This window comes from Kogia breviceps, chromosome 16 (genome assembly GCF_026419965.1).
Source record: "Kogia breviceps isolate mKogBre1 chromosome 16, mKogBre1 haplotype 1, whole genome shotgun sequence".
NCBI classification, from domain to species: domain Eukaryota; kingdom Metazoa; phylum Chordata; class Mammalia; order Artiodactyla; family Physeteridae; genus Kogia; species Kogia breviceps.
The window spans coordinates 70,934,395-70,949,799 of NC_081325.1; the positions used below are offsets into that span (position 1 = coordinate 70,934,395).

At 44.3% G+C, this 15,405-nt stretch overlaps 1 protein-coding gene across 12 annotated transcripts in view; it reads left to right on the plus strand.

Moving 5' to 3' along the window:
* The window catches only part of TPP2 (tripeptidyl peptidase 2), a 67,982-nt gene that overhangs the window by 50,987 nt on the left and 1,590 nt on the right, over positions 1-15,405 (plus strand). For 2 of the 12 annotated variants that reach the window (XM_059042403.2, XM_067016970.1), the window contains 6 exons: positions 681-719; positions 5,961-6,112; positions 7,409-7,505; positions 8,502-8,632; positions 11,781-11,988; positions 14,120-14,239. In XM_059042403.2, coding sequence (XP_058898386.1) covers positions 681-719; positions 5,961-6,112; positions 7,409-7,505; positions 8,502-8,632; positions 11,781-11,988; positions 14,120-14,239 — 747 coding nt within the window. Of the gene's footprint in view, positions 1-680; positions 720-5,960; positions 6,113-7,408; positions 7,506-8,501; positions 8,644-10,612; positions 10,733-11,780; positions 11,989-14,119; positions 14,240-15,405 lie in introns of those variants that run through there. The other 10 variants (XR_010837331.1, XR_010837333.1, XM_059042404.2 and 7 more) reach the window with 8 other exon arrangements.

Below are 15,405 nucleotides of genomic sequence, written 5' to 3' on the forward strand. Positions count from 1 at the left end.
AGCTTTGTCATCAGAAGTGTGCTTTTCGCAACGCGGAGACAGTTACTGCTTCCCGGCTGCATTCTTTAAGAGGCGGTTGTGACATTAAATTATAAACAGGTGGGATTGACTGTAGTCATTACTTACCAGGGTAGCTTTTCTTGAGAGAAGCTAAAGCTGTAGAGTTAATTACAATTCCCAACACGTTGTTCATTTCGTCGGCTCTCAGTCGTGGTGCGGTTCTCGCGGTTCTGGCAGCTGGGAAGGTGACTGTTCCTCTTGCTCCTCTCTGACATTCCCAGCTACCTCGAACGATGCTGCTTCTAGTGCATGGGCCTGTGTGATTGTTGTGACAGCCTTGAAACTCTGACTCTGAGGACCGTCACCTAAATTTAATGTTTTCAAAACTGTTTGGATAACTAATGAATTTTGCTCTACAAACTTTTGAAATAAAAAGCTGAAAAACATTGACCCTTAGGAATAACACATTTGAGTGCATTTTTATTAAAAAAAAAAAAAAAATGAAAGTGGCAGTATTGCTTTCTTTAAAAGCCTGCCATTTTGATGACAGACCTGACCCTTTTAAGTACTGTGACGCATACAGGTGGGACGGAAACTGGCCGAAAAATAGACAAGAGGTGGTATCTCCATCCTGTGTAGATTACGCATGTTTTCTTACAGAATGTCGTTCTAACTCCCAGGGGCAGTCTGCAGCAAAACGACAAGGAAAATTTAAAAAGGTACTGATTGTCAGTTCTTTAAAAAGATGTCTTAAAGCCTTATTTGCATATTAGTTAAACTTCTTTTTCTGTCACTATTACCTTTTTTTAAAAAATATCTCTCCCTTAGTTTCCTTTCTTTAAGTTCTGCAGTATAGTGCTTTTAGCTTACCAGTGTTGACAAACTGCTTTCTTAAAGTTTTTTTCCTACCATAAATTGCTTGAAGACCCCTGGTTTATATGTGTATAGAGAAAATTTTAATGCTCTTCATTTCTTACTGCAGGTATGACCAAGCAATAATATTTGAACTTTGGCATATCTAAAATCCTATAGAAGGATGAATGGTTTTTTTAAGCTATCTATGACAAAACAGTTATTTTTGAAGTCTAAAGTCATTCTTAAATTGGATGATTTGATGAATAAAATATTATTAAAATATTTAAAGTGAAGTTTTTTTCCTGCTCTTGCATCTTCTCCGTTCTGGAAAGGCAGAGACGAAAAGAGCAGTGGGCGTAGCAAAAACAGAAATAAGCACTGTTGGCCCCAAATTAAAACTTACACTAAGAGCAGGGGCAGATTTTTAAGTGATCTGATCAACTTCTCTGCAACTTATTTGACAGTCTCTGGTTGACTGCTGGAGCCAAATGTAATTTGAAAAATTGTACTTCAGGGCCTAGTTTAGAGAAAGGGGTGCGTATTCGACGAGCTCTCTGGTGAGGACCTGCTGACCTCATTCGTCATCGAAGTGATTTCTCTCCTGCGTGCAGGAAGCACTGCGGGGCAAGAATTAGTGTTTTAAGAAGAAGCAAAAGATAATTCAGTGTTTCTTAATTCATAGTGGCGTGAAAGTGGGGACCACCATTTTATAATAGATAAAATGACCTCTAAAATTCTGTTTGATTATGTAGTGGTAAAGACTTTGTTCAAACAGAATACACCACTGGGGTTATCTTCCCAGGTAAAGGAATATGGGCCTCTCTGTAGACCGTATGTCTCAACTGAGCGTCTCTACCCATTTGAAGGCCACGTAAATTCATTTAATGGAAGTTAACCAGCATTAAAACAGAAACAGAACATGTCAGTTCATCAGACTCATAAAACTGTAATTCATTTTATGCACACATTATCTTTGATTCATTTTGAAAATGGCCTGAAAGCCGCTGCTTCAGAGAGTGAGGAACAGGCCTTCTCGGAGCCCACTAAGAAGAAGGTGCAGGTCCCAAAGGCAGGGCTGGGGTTCTTTCTGTTGCATTCTTTGGTGGATCTTTTGGAGTTTGGGTGCCTTTTGTTTGTATTAGATCATTTGAGATAGGAAGCTATCAAATGAATAGCAACGTTACTGTTAATTGACAGTCAGTGAAGCTTCCAGAGCTGGGCGGCTGGAGTCACTTCCATTTCTCCCCATCTTCAGTGTACGCGCACCTGAAGCTCTTGTTTTAAAAATAATCGTTACGGATAGTTTTGTAGTCACGTTACAGAATATATAATTTATTGCCTGAGCAAAATGCCGACTTTGGACACACAGTCCTCGGCGGAGTTTGTCCCCTGGGCTTCAGGGGCTTTTGAGCTGAAAGTGTGTGTTATTATAAGTTCATTGTAATATGAAAGAATACAGTTATTTTTAACATAAAGAGCACTCAAATATGACATCAGTTTTTTAAATAGCTATTTTAGTTTGGTAAACATATTAAAATTTTGAATTTATAGTTTTTTTATCATATAAGAGCTAAGGGTATTATGTTTTGAACCGAAATTTAAATGGTGGTATGTTAAATAGATATTGGTTTGGCAGATAGATTTGATTTTCTAAATATCATTCAATTCAATTCAAACACTTGAAATACTTTGTAATAATGCAGTAATTTTTTTCTTAAAAAATATGCTTACTGTTAAGTGTCTGCTATAGAGAGTTTATATTATAGTATTTCTGCTCTGAAGATTCTTTGACTGTCTTTTAAAATCATAATCAAGATTTCTTATGATTTAATGGTACAAAATCATTTCTGTTAAATGGACCCTACGTTAAGCCCTTGAGAAGTTGAGTTGTAAAAATACTTACTGACAAAAAGAACAGATGACCATGATAAAATAAATGAAAAATAACTTCATTTCTCTTTTGGTTGGAGACTAAAACAACCACATCCATAATATTTAGTAAGAAGTAGCTCTTGTCCTGAAATAGTCTGTAGGATAATACCGGCCTTTATAATTACTAATTTGGCACAGATTTACTTTGTAAAATGCTGATTACAAAATCTTGGTCCCCCCCCACCCCAAGGCCATTCATCATTCACTTTCCCAGTATCTTTTGCATTTTTAGTGATAGTTTATGGTTGCTATTATATATGGTTTCTCTCTGTTTGTAGATCTTTGTTAGAGTTCATTGTTAATCATCGATTACGTTTAATGGATTGTTCATTTTAAATTCAATTCTGTTTTCTCTCTTTACTAAAACATCTTAGCAAATGCCTTACCTCTGAGCCTCAGAGGAAGAATTGCCTCACGGCAGAGAGACCTCGTCTCCTGAAGTTTGTCCCTCTCCCTGCTCAGGCGAGGAGGAAGGGACAGCAGGGGGAGTGCGCCACAGTAAATGCAGGTGCAGGCACAGTCCAGCACACTGGGCGGTACAGGAGCCTGACTGCAAAGGGAGTAGGGCCCTGTTAACAGAGAAAATGTTGGAGGCCACTTACACCTTTAATTCTTAGCTGTGTTGTCTCTGCTAAACAGATGACACCGAAGTGGGCCGTTACTGTGAGAACTTGGTGGTCAATCACCCACTCAAATGTTGCAGACCCTTTTAACTTGGCTGAAGCTCAGGGCAGTGTCCACCTAGCAGAGTAAACCCCGAGAAGGAGCGCAGGATGGGTTTCAGGGACCGGGAGGAGCCTGCCCACGGGAGGGCTGTTTCCCCTTCCCAGGCTCTCACTTCACTGAAGACCGTTGCTTGCCGACTTGCTCCCTGACCTCAAGGGAGAGGGGTGCCGAAACGGCTAAAAATGGCTTTCCGTGGTTCTCGTCCACCAGTGGTTTTCTGCGCGTTCAGTGGCTTGTTACTGTTTTATTAGAGCGACTACAGCAGGGGCTCCTCACATTTACTGTTACATCCCCAAATAAAGTTTAATTGTGAAAGGTGTTAAAATGGACATATTTATGTAGTATTTACACCTCAGGGGAACATGGGGCCAGTACTTGTTTGTGACTCAACCTGTGCAAAGCTTTTTCTGAAATTGTGTGATTAGGGCCTTAACAGTTTTGATAGTGTAATTTGTTCCAATTTTAGAAACTTTGTTCATTAAAACAAATACAAGATTTTAGTTTAGCACCGTTTTTAATATAAACCTAAAGATAGAATTTTAGGAATTGTCTTAATAAATGATGATTTAATTAGGGACACCTAGTTATTGTGCCAGAAACGGATCTAACAACGATAACAGGTGATTTCATTTCCCAGATCCTGCATTACTTTTCAAAGACTCGCGTGCTAATAAAATAGACACAAGTAGGTGTAGTTACCCTTTTGCTCTCTGTAAAGCAAACCTTCTCAAAAGGCCCATCCACACCTGTTCACTTCTCATCTCCCTCTAGGCCTTTACTCTCCGTCCTCCGCCCGCCACCAGCCTCCCCGGCCGCTCTTGCTCTGTCGGTGATTAGCGGCCACTGTGCTGTCAGGTTTGACAGTTCCTTCTCCCACCCGACGCCGCCTTTCAGCTAGCTGTCCCTAGCCGGCCACGCTTGATCTTCACGCTGGCTTTTCCCCGGGGCTGCCGTGACCTCAGACCCTCCCTCCACAGTGGAAAGCTTTGGACCATTCCTGGGCTTTTGCTCTTTTCCCCCTTCCCCACCCCCTGCTGGTCTCATTCAGCCCCTGGTCTTAAACACCACCAGCAACCACCATCGGTCCTGCCTTCCCGGGTCATCTCATGGCCGTTTATTGCTTCCTTTTCTAAGGCCTGTCCTTTAGTTCCAGGCAGTGTCGGGACACCTGCGTCTGTGTCCCAACTTGTTTTCTCTTTTTCCACTTTGGCCTCTATCATCCATTCTCCACGTAGGTAGCATCAAGAGTTATTTTTTTAAAAAGCACCAAAAAACCAAAGTGTTGAATCCATACAGGATCCAGAGTTGTTAAACACAAAGCAGAAATCCTAAGTCGTGTCACTGCCTTGCATACAGCTCTTCCTGTGGCACCTAGAGTAAAACCTGTATTTTTTGGCCTGTCCTCTGTCAGCCCTGCTTGCCTACGGTGGCCGCTGCCCTTTCCCGGAACCTAACCCTGCGCTGGCTGCCCCCTCAGGCTTCTGCCGTGCTCGACTGGTCCCGCACAGCTCTTCCTCTCCTCGTTTTGTTTGTTCAGATTCATCGCAGTTTATTCCTTGAGGCCACCGAGGCTCCGTTTCCATGACCACTTTGTCTGCACGGGGCGCCCCTTACCCACCAGTCACGCTCTGGCCCCTTACTCTGTTCTGTTGTCTTCATATCACGTGTCGTTGGTTCCTGAAGTTGTTTATTTACCTACACGATTGTTGGCTGTCTTCCCAGAGGGTGAAAGGCCCTTGTCTGCTTTGTCCCTCACCTCTTCAGAGCTATTACCTTGCACACCGCGGGAGCTCAGTAAATCCTGTGGATTGAATGAAGAAAGAAATTTCTCTCTAAATTTAATTAGAAAAGCGGATCTTTTCTTTCTTTCTTTAAAATTTAATTATTTTCTCTTCTCCGATGTAAAATGTGAAAGCTCAGTACATTTTTGTAGTCAGTCTGTCAAGTAAAACTAAGAGTACCAAAGAACACTTAAATGGAGAAAAGTTTGTTCTTATTTCCTTGGTTTTTTGTTTGTTTGTTTGTTTGTTTTTTGTTTTGTTTTTTTTTTGCGGTACGCGGGCCTCTCACACTGTTGTGGCCTCTTCTGTTGCGGAGCGCAGGCTCAGCGGCCATGGCTCCGCGGCCTGTGGGATCTTCCCGGACCGGGGCACGAACCCGTGTCCCCTGCATCGGCAGGCGGACTCTCAACCACTGCGCCACCAGGGAAGCCCTATTTCCTTGTTTTAAAGGAGTTATTAGAAGCATTAGCTTTAAAATTTGGAAGAAAATTACTTTGATCTCAGATTGGAACTTAAGATGTATTTTGGCCCTTAGAATCTGAAAATACAGTGTAGTACCGCTCAAGTGCAGCCGATGTTATGTGCTGTTCGGCTATTGAAGATTTTTAAATAAGGAAAATTAAGCATGTCAATCTAAGACTCTCTCTCCACGTTCATTTTTCACAGGATGTAATCCCTGTTCATTACTACCTAATATCTCCACCTACAAAGACTAAGAATGGCAGCAAAGACAAAGAAAAAGATTCAGAAAAAGAGAAAGATTTAAAAGAAGAGTTTACTGAAGCATTACGAGATCTTAAAATTCAGTGGATGACAAAGTAAGTTTTAAATGAATTTTAATCCTCTAAGCGTTTACTTTATTTTCCCAGTTACAACAATATTGTGTGTGTATGCAAAGACCATGTATTCAGAAATGTTAACAGTGGATAGGACTGCAAGTGCTTTTAAATTTTCTTGTGATTATATTTAGTTTTTAATTCCCTTTTGTGATAAGCATTTTTAAAACTTTAATCCTTATTCTGATCTGCTCTTGGTGAAGAGGAGTTTATTGGAAGGTACAAAAAAGAAAATAAGTCACTTTTTGCCGCCTTTCCAAAGATAATCATTGTACTGTTATTTTTAATTGTCTCTGTATTTATACATGTAGCAGGTGAGTGATACTGTGTCCTGGTTTTCCAGTTACTATTTGGTTACGAGAATATTTAAAACAACCTTTTTAAACCTCTGGAAATGATCCTAAGGACATACAGCAAACAGAGAAACACCTATTTAAGAACATCTACAAAAGTTCAGTAAGAAAAGTGAGACTGTGGTATGTGAGCCAAGGTCACTCTCTTCCCACTCTCAGCTCAGTGAAACGGAGCCTCCTCCAGACTGGCTTCAGCCAGGACCTCAGGCTCCCTGTCCCCTTGGCTTGGAGGACTCTGCTGCTGGGAGGAGCAGGGGGTCGGCACGTGTCGGCCGGCACCCCAGCCCCTGCGGCCTGCTGCTGAGGCCAGGTTCCGGGTGAATTCCGTTGAGAGGCGGGGGCTGTCTCCTGCTCGGCCCCTGCTTGCGGCGCAGAGGGTCTGCCGGGTGGGCACTGCTGAGAACGCAGGCCCGGCGGCCCCGCCCCTACTGGGGCGCCGTGGTGTCCGTCAGAACAGATGTCGTTTATGCGGCTTACCCAGCTGGGAATGTGGAGCATCTGTCTCTGTTCATTCAAGACTTCAGATTCTTCCAAAACACTGTAAATTTTCCTTCTTTGTAGATCTTAGGCATTTCTAGATCTTTTAATCTTCCTTAACTGTTTTTGAATGTTTTTTTTCCCTCCCGTTGATAAATCTAATTATAGCTGGTACGTAGGAAAGCTGTTGATGCTTTCTTTCATCTGACCATCTTATTGAACTCATAAATGAAATAATTTCCAGTTCGGTTTCTTTTTTGGTTTTCTCGGTAAGCATATTTATACTGCCTGCAAATAAATACAGTCTTTGTCAGTCATTATATTTCAGATTGATACCTTAGGTTATTGACTGGAACTTCAAAACAATGTTAAGTAATAGGAAAGACAGACGTTATTTTCTTTCTAAAAGAACTGAAATAATGACTGTTTCTCTTTCTTACATACGTAGGCTGGATTCTAGTGACATTTATAATGAATTGAAGGAAACATACCCTAATTATCTCCCTCTGTACGTTGCACGACTTCATCAGTTGGATGCTGAAAAGGTTGGCCGTGTTCGATTTTCCTCTGAGTCTCTTCTGTTCGCAGTGTGAGAGGAGGGGTGCCTTTGGAATAAGGGGGCAGCCTTTGTCTTCTCTTCTTGCCGACTGAAAACGTGTCGCCTCAGGTTGACTGTTCTGTTGAGCTGTTTTCATTAAGCTGACTCAGGACTCACGTTTGGTTCGTGGGAGGAGGAGTAGATAGGAAACCCTAAGGGTGGCTTTTCTGGCCTTGACCTGAAGAGCCGGGAGCAGAATGCGGTGGCCGTGGCCTGCCGGAAGTCGAAGGCACCTGCAGCAAGAGCGGGGCCCCTCCGCGCAAATGTGGCTCACTGCGTTTCCAGTTTCTAAGAATGGGCCGCGTAGCCCCCAGCCGTCTGCAGTGGGCAGCTCTCACCGGGAGTCCTGGCCGCACAGAGTGCTTGTGGCCATAACCAGCTAAGAGTCATCGAGGGTTGAGTGTGAGCCCAAAGGCCCTGTGAGGAGCCGGACTGCTGAGGACGCCGGGACAGCCCGGTGCCCGTAGTGAGGCTCCGTTGCTTCTATTCCTGTTTACTCTCGTTTCGGAGGTTTCAGTAATAAATTAGAATTTGTCTCATCAGCTGATGCTCTTTTTACTTGTGCTTTCGTGTGCCGTGGGACTGGGGTAACATAGCTGATCACGTTTTTGAACTTTTAAGTTACCCAAGGAAAGAGCTGCCTCTGTAGAAAACAGTTTATATTTCTGTGAACTTCGTATCTTGCTTAGTACTCCGTTCAGCGCCAGTGGGGAGTGTAGGGTAGGTATTTTCCCATCTGAGCTCAGGTTTTCTAGAGATGCTGACCGTCGTAAAGGTCACACACACCAGGAGCTGGTGCGGAGCCCCTGGGCTGCACAGCCTGCCTGGTCCCGCACCACGGGAGTCCTAACTCTCACGGGCGTGACCGACGGAAGTGAAAAGCGTCGGGAGTCTCGTGGACACATCCAGTTTTTTCTTATTTCTTCTTTTTTTTCCTCCCCAGGAACGAATGAAAAGACTTAACGAAATTGTCGAAGCTGCAAATGCTGTTATTTCTCATATAGATCAAACGGCCCTAGCAGTTTATATTGCGATGAAGACTGACCCCAGGCCCGATGCAGCTATTATAAAAAAGTACCTAACCAGTAAATACTCTTTCTTGCATCTCATTTCTTAGTTACTGTTTTTAATTATTGAAAATAATCCTTCTTTTCTGGTATTTTTTATATCCTTATCATTGGAGTTACCGATTTGGGGATTCTCCATCCTTAAATATCCTATAGTAATTTTCTCTAGTCGTTTAAGATTGAGCAAAAGAAAAGTCGTTTGCTTTCTCCACCGTCAGCTGCTGTCATGGTGGAGAGATTTGAGTGACTGTGATCAAGCAGTCCAGCCATTTGGGGGATATGTGTGAACTGGACACATGGAGAAGGAAACGCAGAGCACCCTATAAAATTAATTTTTCAAGTGTTTATTGACATGACAATAAACATGACATGACAGACTCCAAATTTAGTTTATAATGCTTATTAGTAAAGTGATAAGAAATAAAATTGGGTTAAAACCATTATCTGGCAACTTCAGTTTTATGAAACTGGGTTGACGGTACTACTTGAGGAGAACGGGGGGTGGATTATGGTTTAGCCTTAGTAAACTCTAACGTGATGTGTACAACAGACGCGTAGCTGGGTTTATGCGTTTGTAAGGCTCCATCCGTGCGAGAGTGTGGTTTCCACTTGCTGGTGTGACGGTCCGGCGGCTTTCCCGTTCACCCTTCCACGAACTCCTACCGTCATCTCCTGATCACGCTCCCAGTACCACTTTCCCCTCTGTCGCTTAGGTTTATTTCCAGCCCCGGGAGTCCTTAACTTAAAAGGGTGGAAGTTTCCTCCTCTTAGCATTGTTGTAACTAATAAACTGAAACCGTGCAGGCTGCCTGAAAATATGGTAGTTTCCCTTAAAGATTCCATCTGCTTCGGTTGGAATTTTTTTTATATACATAAAAAACGCTTGATTTTAAGCTGCTAGAACTCTTGACCTTACACCGTTTACACTGGTATCATAGGTCTTAATGAATCTTACAAGCAGCAGTGTTCAGGCGGTATAAAATTTGTTCAAAATAGGTTCTTGGCCATTGTCAGCACCCTTTCACACTTTCCAAAGGAACCTTCTCGAAACGTTGCTGTTTTATTGTTGTTAATAATAATAGTGGATGGTGCAGCCACCGTTTATGAAATGCCAGTTATATACAAAGGATTATTTGGGGCATGCATTTCTCATTTCCAGCTGCTTTCGCTTAAGTTACTCGTGTCAAAAATTGCAAGATGGCCATTTTGTAGGGGATCTAAGTTTTAATTAAACTGCAGTTTACTTAGGCCACTGAAGTATCTAATTGAAGTTGCTTCCTAAAATGTAGCTATTACCACCTTGGTCAGTCCCTAGCTAACTTGGCTTCAGAGATATTTATTGACCAAACACTGTATGCAGCACCACTGAGAGGGATGTAAAAAAAAATGAACAAGACCCTCGCTACTCTTAGAAAACATACAGCCTAGTACAGAAGATGATAATTGCTAGATGGAATGTGATTAACAGTTATATTAAGTATTTTAAACTGTGAAAGCCCATGGGAAGGAGAGCAGGGAAACCATCATGGAATAATAGGTATTTAATCTGAGCAGGTCAGTTCAAAGTTAGAAGAGGGTAGGGAGAGAACATTCCGGATATGTGGAATTTAGGTTATTGGATCAGAGCATGCGGACACAGAAAGGGGTCTTAAAGGTGATTTAATCCAGGCCTGGCGAGTCCGGCACACCCGTCACCCCAGCTCGCCCTCCAAGCTCTGCGTCCTGCGGTCCTCCTCTGGGTGGCCAGGACGGTCAGTCAGTCGGATGCCGTTGGTGAGTGGATATCCAGGCCTGCCCTGCCTGCCCAGTTCTGTTCCACGGCCCCCGTTACCCCTCACAACGTGGGGATAATGCTTGACTGCTGAGGCTGCTGTAGAGCATGAGTGAAGTACGGCCGAGACATTTCAGGCGCTGCCTGGCGGCATCTAAGAGGTGGGGTAAGGAGGGACTCGGTAAATGAAAGCCCGTCCGTCTTTCTGTTCTTAAGCCCACAGTGACCGAGCACTTCAAGTCTCCAGAAACGCTTCCCAGGAAAGAGTGAAAGTTGGCTCTTTTGAACTTTGAAACTCTTTGCTCATAAACTCTTGGGCATCTTTTAGGCATAATTTCATCTGCATTGCAAATGTATTAAGGTGGGTAACTTAGGTTGTAGCAGGTTATTGGCGTTGTGTTGGGTTTTTTTTTTTTTTTTCCCTCTTCTTCTTCTCATTTTAATTGTCCTTTGTACAAATTGTTGTTGACTTTATAGTCCCAGCGGATTTCACAGGAGGCACGTTTCACTCTGGGTCCTTCAGAATCACGCTTACCGTTAGACAGTTTGTTCATCACATATCTGAGTGCCTCCTGGTCATCTTCTCAGCACTCTTAGGCCTCGTCTTTAGACGTAACTGACAGGAGTTGGACAGGATGCGTCAAATAAGCGTTCTGGGGGCCGGTGCTGTCCCAGGAGTGGAGGCTGTTACTGTATTTCATTCCGCAGCCATTTACTGAGTGCCTGTTCCGTGCCAGCCATTGTTCTGGGCATTGGAACACATCAGAAACAAAGCTGCCTGCCTGCAGCAAGGCAGGTGGCCCCGGCGAGTAAGAGCAGGGGTTCCAGGGCCAGCCGCAGAGCTCTGAGTCCTGGATCTGCTGCTCCTTAACTGTGGGACCTTGAACAGATCGCCTGATCTCTCTGGGCCTCCATTTCCCCCTTTGCAGAATAGAGGCAACCGATGGTCTCTTGCTCGTAGAGTTGTTCTGAGTGTAAAGGAGTTGGTGCGTTAGAATGCTGGAGGAAGCCTTGTATTCCCTTGCTGTGCGTATGCGTGACAGTTCACGGCTACCCGAGTCTACAGCGACTGACGTTAGAAGTTGAAACACTTCCAAGCTACTGTTCTCATAGTTTCTTAGCTGACAGAATTGACCCAACAGCCTTCCCCCTCTGTTGGCGCATGGCGTATGCTGTTGCAGCCGATCGCAGCCGTCCTAACTCGTTTAATCTGGGCACGGAACCCGGTGGCTCACGTGTTGCGCAACGCAGATGTCTCCCCACGGCTACGCCGCATTCCCGCGTTGTCAGTCCCAGGCGGAGAAGGCATGAGGTTGATTTCGGGTGAGGCTGTACTTCTAAAGGCGCCCTCCTGACCCGCGGAATGTGTTGGTCTGGCCCACAGCGACGCGGACAAGCAGAGGTCGACGCTCGTGGACGCCCTCTGCAGGAGAGGCTGCGCCCTGGCCGACCACCTTCTCCAGGCCCGGGCGCAGGACGGGGCCGCGTCGGGCGACCTGGAAGGGAGAGAGGAGGAGGGAGAGAGCGCCCTGGATTCTCTGACGGAAACTTTCTGGGAAGCTACGAAATGGACCGATCTTTTCGACAGTAAGGTACCCTTTCTCCTTCTTGTTTCGCTGCAGTTCTTGGGGGTGTATCCCAGATCCCCTGTGCCCAGCGGGCCCGGCGGGAGAGGACGAGGATAAGCGGAACGGGGCTGAGCTGGCCCCCGAAGACGACGAGATGCTTACTTAGCGAGGCCTCCCGGGTCTTCCCGGTCCGCACAGTGGCTGCTGGACCACGCTGGCTTGGGAAACCGTTGGAGAGCGTGTGTGGCGGGCTCTTGGTTAAGCCATTTAGGTATCAGCTAAAATTCAGGGCATCTGAAAGCTGTCTTCGTACCTTCCCACACCTGCCCCTGTGCTCATTTGTCAGGGATGGAGATGGGGCTATTCTGGTTAGTTTAGATATTTGTTATTTCTCTCCAAACTCTTTAACTTCTAAGTAACTATCGTCTTGATTTATACCCGATCAGTTTCTAAAGCCCAGTGTAGAAAAAGTAACATTGATGAAATTATTTGGGTTTAGATTACAAAAACATGTAAAATGCCTTCTAGCTCTCTACTATAATTCTTAACAGTAGAGATTATATAGCTACAGGTATTTGCCAGTCTTCCTTTCTCCTGGACATGAAGGAAGGAAAAAGGAAATGAAAGCAGTGGAATTCCTCTTCCAGCACGAACTGCTGGGCTTTTTTAGCAGACAGGTGCTTGTTTTCACGGTTAACTGGCGGTGGGTAGTAGAGACTCTGAAGGAGGAGAAGATGCTTCCTGTCTGCTTCAGGTTGTCCCACCGCAGTGCAGTAGCGCTTTTATAGAAGGAACTCAGTAATGTTCCAGAAACTGAAGGAAGCAGCACCAGAGGTTAAGAATTTGGGTCTGAAATCAGGCCCCTGGAGCTTGGATTCTGCCCCTGCCACTTTGACCTGTGTGACCGTAGGCAAGTGACTGAATGCTCATGTGGGACTGTGGTGCTGCGTGGCACGGGCTTTTATGAATGAGCATCGCGCACCTGGAAGGACGTCAGCAGTACTTGCTGTTACTGCTAACAAAGTTATCTCGTGTCTGCTGTGTGCCAGACACTGCGCTCGCTGCCGGGAAAAAGGTGAATGAGAGCCTGGTCCAGCGTCAAGTCGATAGACACTTGATGAGCATCACGATAAAGCTGTTACAAAGAATTCTGTGCTTGCCGCAGCGCTCTTACGTTAGGGGCGTGCGTTATATCACCCGTCTGTCTGCTGTGTCTGTAGCAACAGTTGTTGAGCCCTTTCCTTGTCTCTAGAGTACAGGTAAGTATGACAGGATTCCTTTCTTTGAGGACATGCTCCACATTGTAAAAGTGGAGACTCAAGATATAACAAATGGTTACGAGTATTTTTGACAGATGAAGTCATTAAAGGTAGAAAACTTGTACAAAAGGAAGCAGTTGAAAGTAACAACGTGTTTATATAATCTGACACTTCATTTGTTTACTTTTATCCTCTTTCACAATTTTGGCAATTTATAGTGACTCTGTAGTTTTGTACTCCTGACTTGCAATTTTGTAATCACTTATGCTAGCTCTGCTCTCTTTTGCATAGAGGTATTTTGGTATGGATTCCGACAGCTAATGATTTACCATAATAGCTTTCTTTCCCCAAATAAATTATCTGTTCTGTGGGATACCCAGCTCTTTTAAAGATTTTAATTGTTGTTTTAAAAAATTGTTAAAATTTACTTGATGTAACATGTTCATTTGAAAAGCCACACTTCTGTTAAAGCCTCAATTCTTTCATTATTTTTCTTTATTTTTTTTTCTTTGATTTTTATTTATTTATTTTTGGCTGCGTTGGGTCTTTGTTGCTGCGCGCGGGCTTTCTCTAGTTGAGGGGAGTGGGGGCCACTCTTCGTTGCGGCGTGCGGGCTTCTCGTTGCGGTGGCTTCTCTCGTTGCGGAGCACGGGCTCTAGGCGCACGGACTTCAGTAGTTGTGGCACGCAGGCTCAGTAGTTGTGGCGCATGGGCTTAGTTGCTCCGCAGCATGTGGGATTCTTCCCGGACCAGGAATCGAACCTGTGTCCCCTGCATCGGCAGGTGGATTCTTAACCACTGCGCCACCAGGGAAGTCCAGTTCTTTCATTATTAAAGCAATATGCCTTAAATTGTAAATATTTTGTAGATAAGCTGTACCTTGTTTTACGTTGTAGGTTTTGACATTTGCATACAAGCATGCCTTCGTAAATAAAATGTATGGGAGAGGCCTTAAATTTGCAACTAAACTTGTGGAAGAAAAACCAACAAAAGAAAACTGGAAAAATTGTATTCAAGTAAGTGATATTTAAATCGCCACTGTTGGGTGTCATTTCAATATTGTAGAGTGACAAGATAGTTAGAAAGCCTTACGGTAGTGATAAAACAGTACCAACTTTATCACGACTAATTATTAATTAACATAATTAACATAATGTGAACTATAAAATTAACATAATGTGAACTGTAAAATAGATGCATGAAAGGTAGTCAGTGAGTTGTTTAAATTTTTAAAACATTTTTCACTCCTGTCCAGAAAAACCTATATTTTTAGCTTCTAGTGTTTTCAACATAGGCAAAATGCATTGCATATTTTGTGTGGTTAGAAGACAGGTTTCCTTTATGAAGGAAGCAGGTGATTTCTTTTAAATACATGTTGGCTCAGTTGTAAAACGGTTGAACTTCTAGAGTTTATGTTTGATTTTATTCTTCATTTGACACGATAGGCCATTTTTTATTTTACCATGTATTATATGCAGGGAAGTTCTGTGGTTGAGCTCTCTGCACAGATTAAATGTCAAGTGTAAGAACTTACCGAACCCCGCAGAAGTGGTTTCAGCCTAGCCTTGTCTTTGTACGCGTATAGTTGGTCTGTGCTTAAAGGGTATATGGAGGGTGGGGTACACGCTGGTCCTGCCAAAAAGGGCGGCCGAGGGTCTGGTCTTCGTAGTGAAGGTCTTCTTTGGATGTAAAACTCACCTGTAGGTTCCTGGGGCAGTTTCTGGTCATTAGAGTAAACTGTAGGTTATCTTTACTCTCAGACCTTTTCTGTCAGTTCCAATTGTAAGACGTTTCAAGTTCACTTCTTCAGACCTTCGAGGAGGTTGAGAGAGCTCTTTCTGGAACTTAATGTCTTCTCATCGTGTGGGCTGTGGACTGAGCTCTTACACTTGTGAAGCCCGCGACCCACCCAGGTGCTCACACCGGGGGATGTTTCGTAACCTGTCTCCCCCTCCACTCTGCTTGCCTGCTGTCTGTTCCCCACACAGCAGCCGGGAGAGATGGCTTGGACCCCTCCTGGTGAAGCTCCGTCACATTTAGCGCAAAATCCAAACTCCTCCCCGTGGCCTGTGAGGCCCGTGAGGCCCGGCCCCTGCCAGCGGCCTCTGCAGCTGCGTCTCGTGTCCCCCTCCCGCGCCCTCACTCTGCCTCTGCCGTCCCAGCCTCCTCTCTGCCTGGCTGG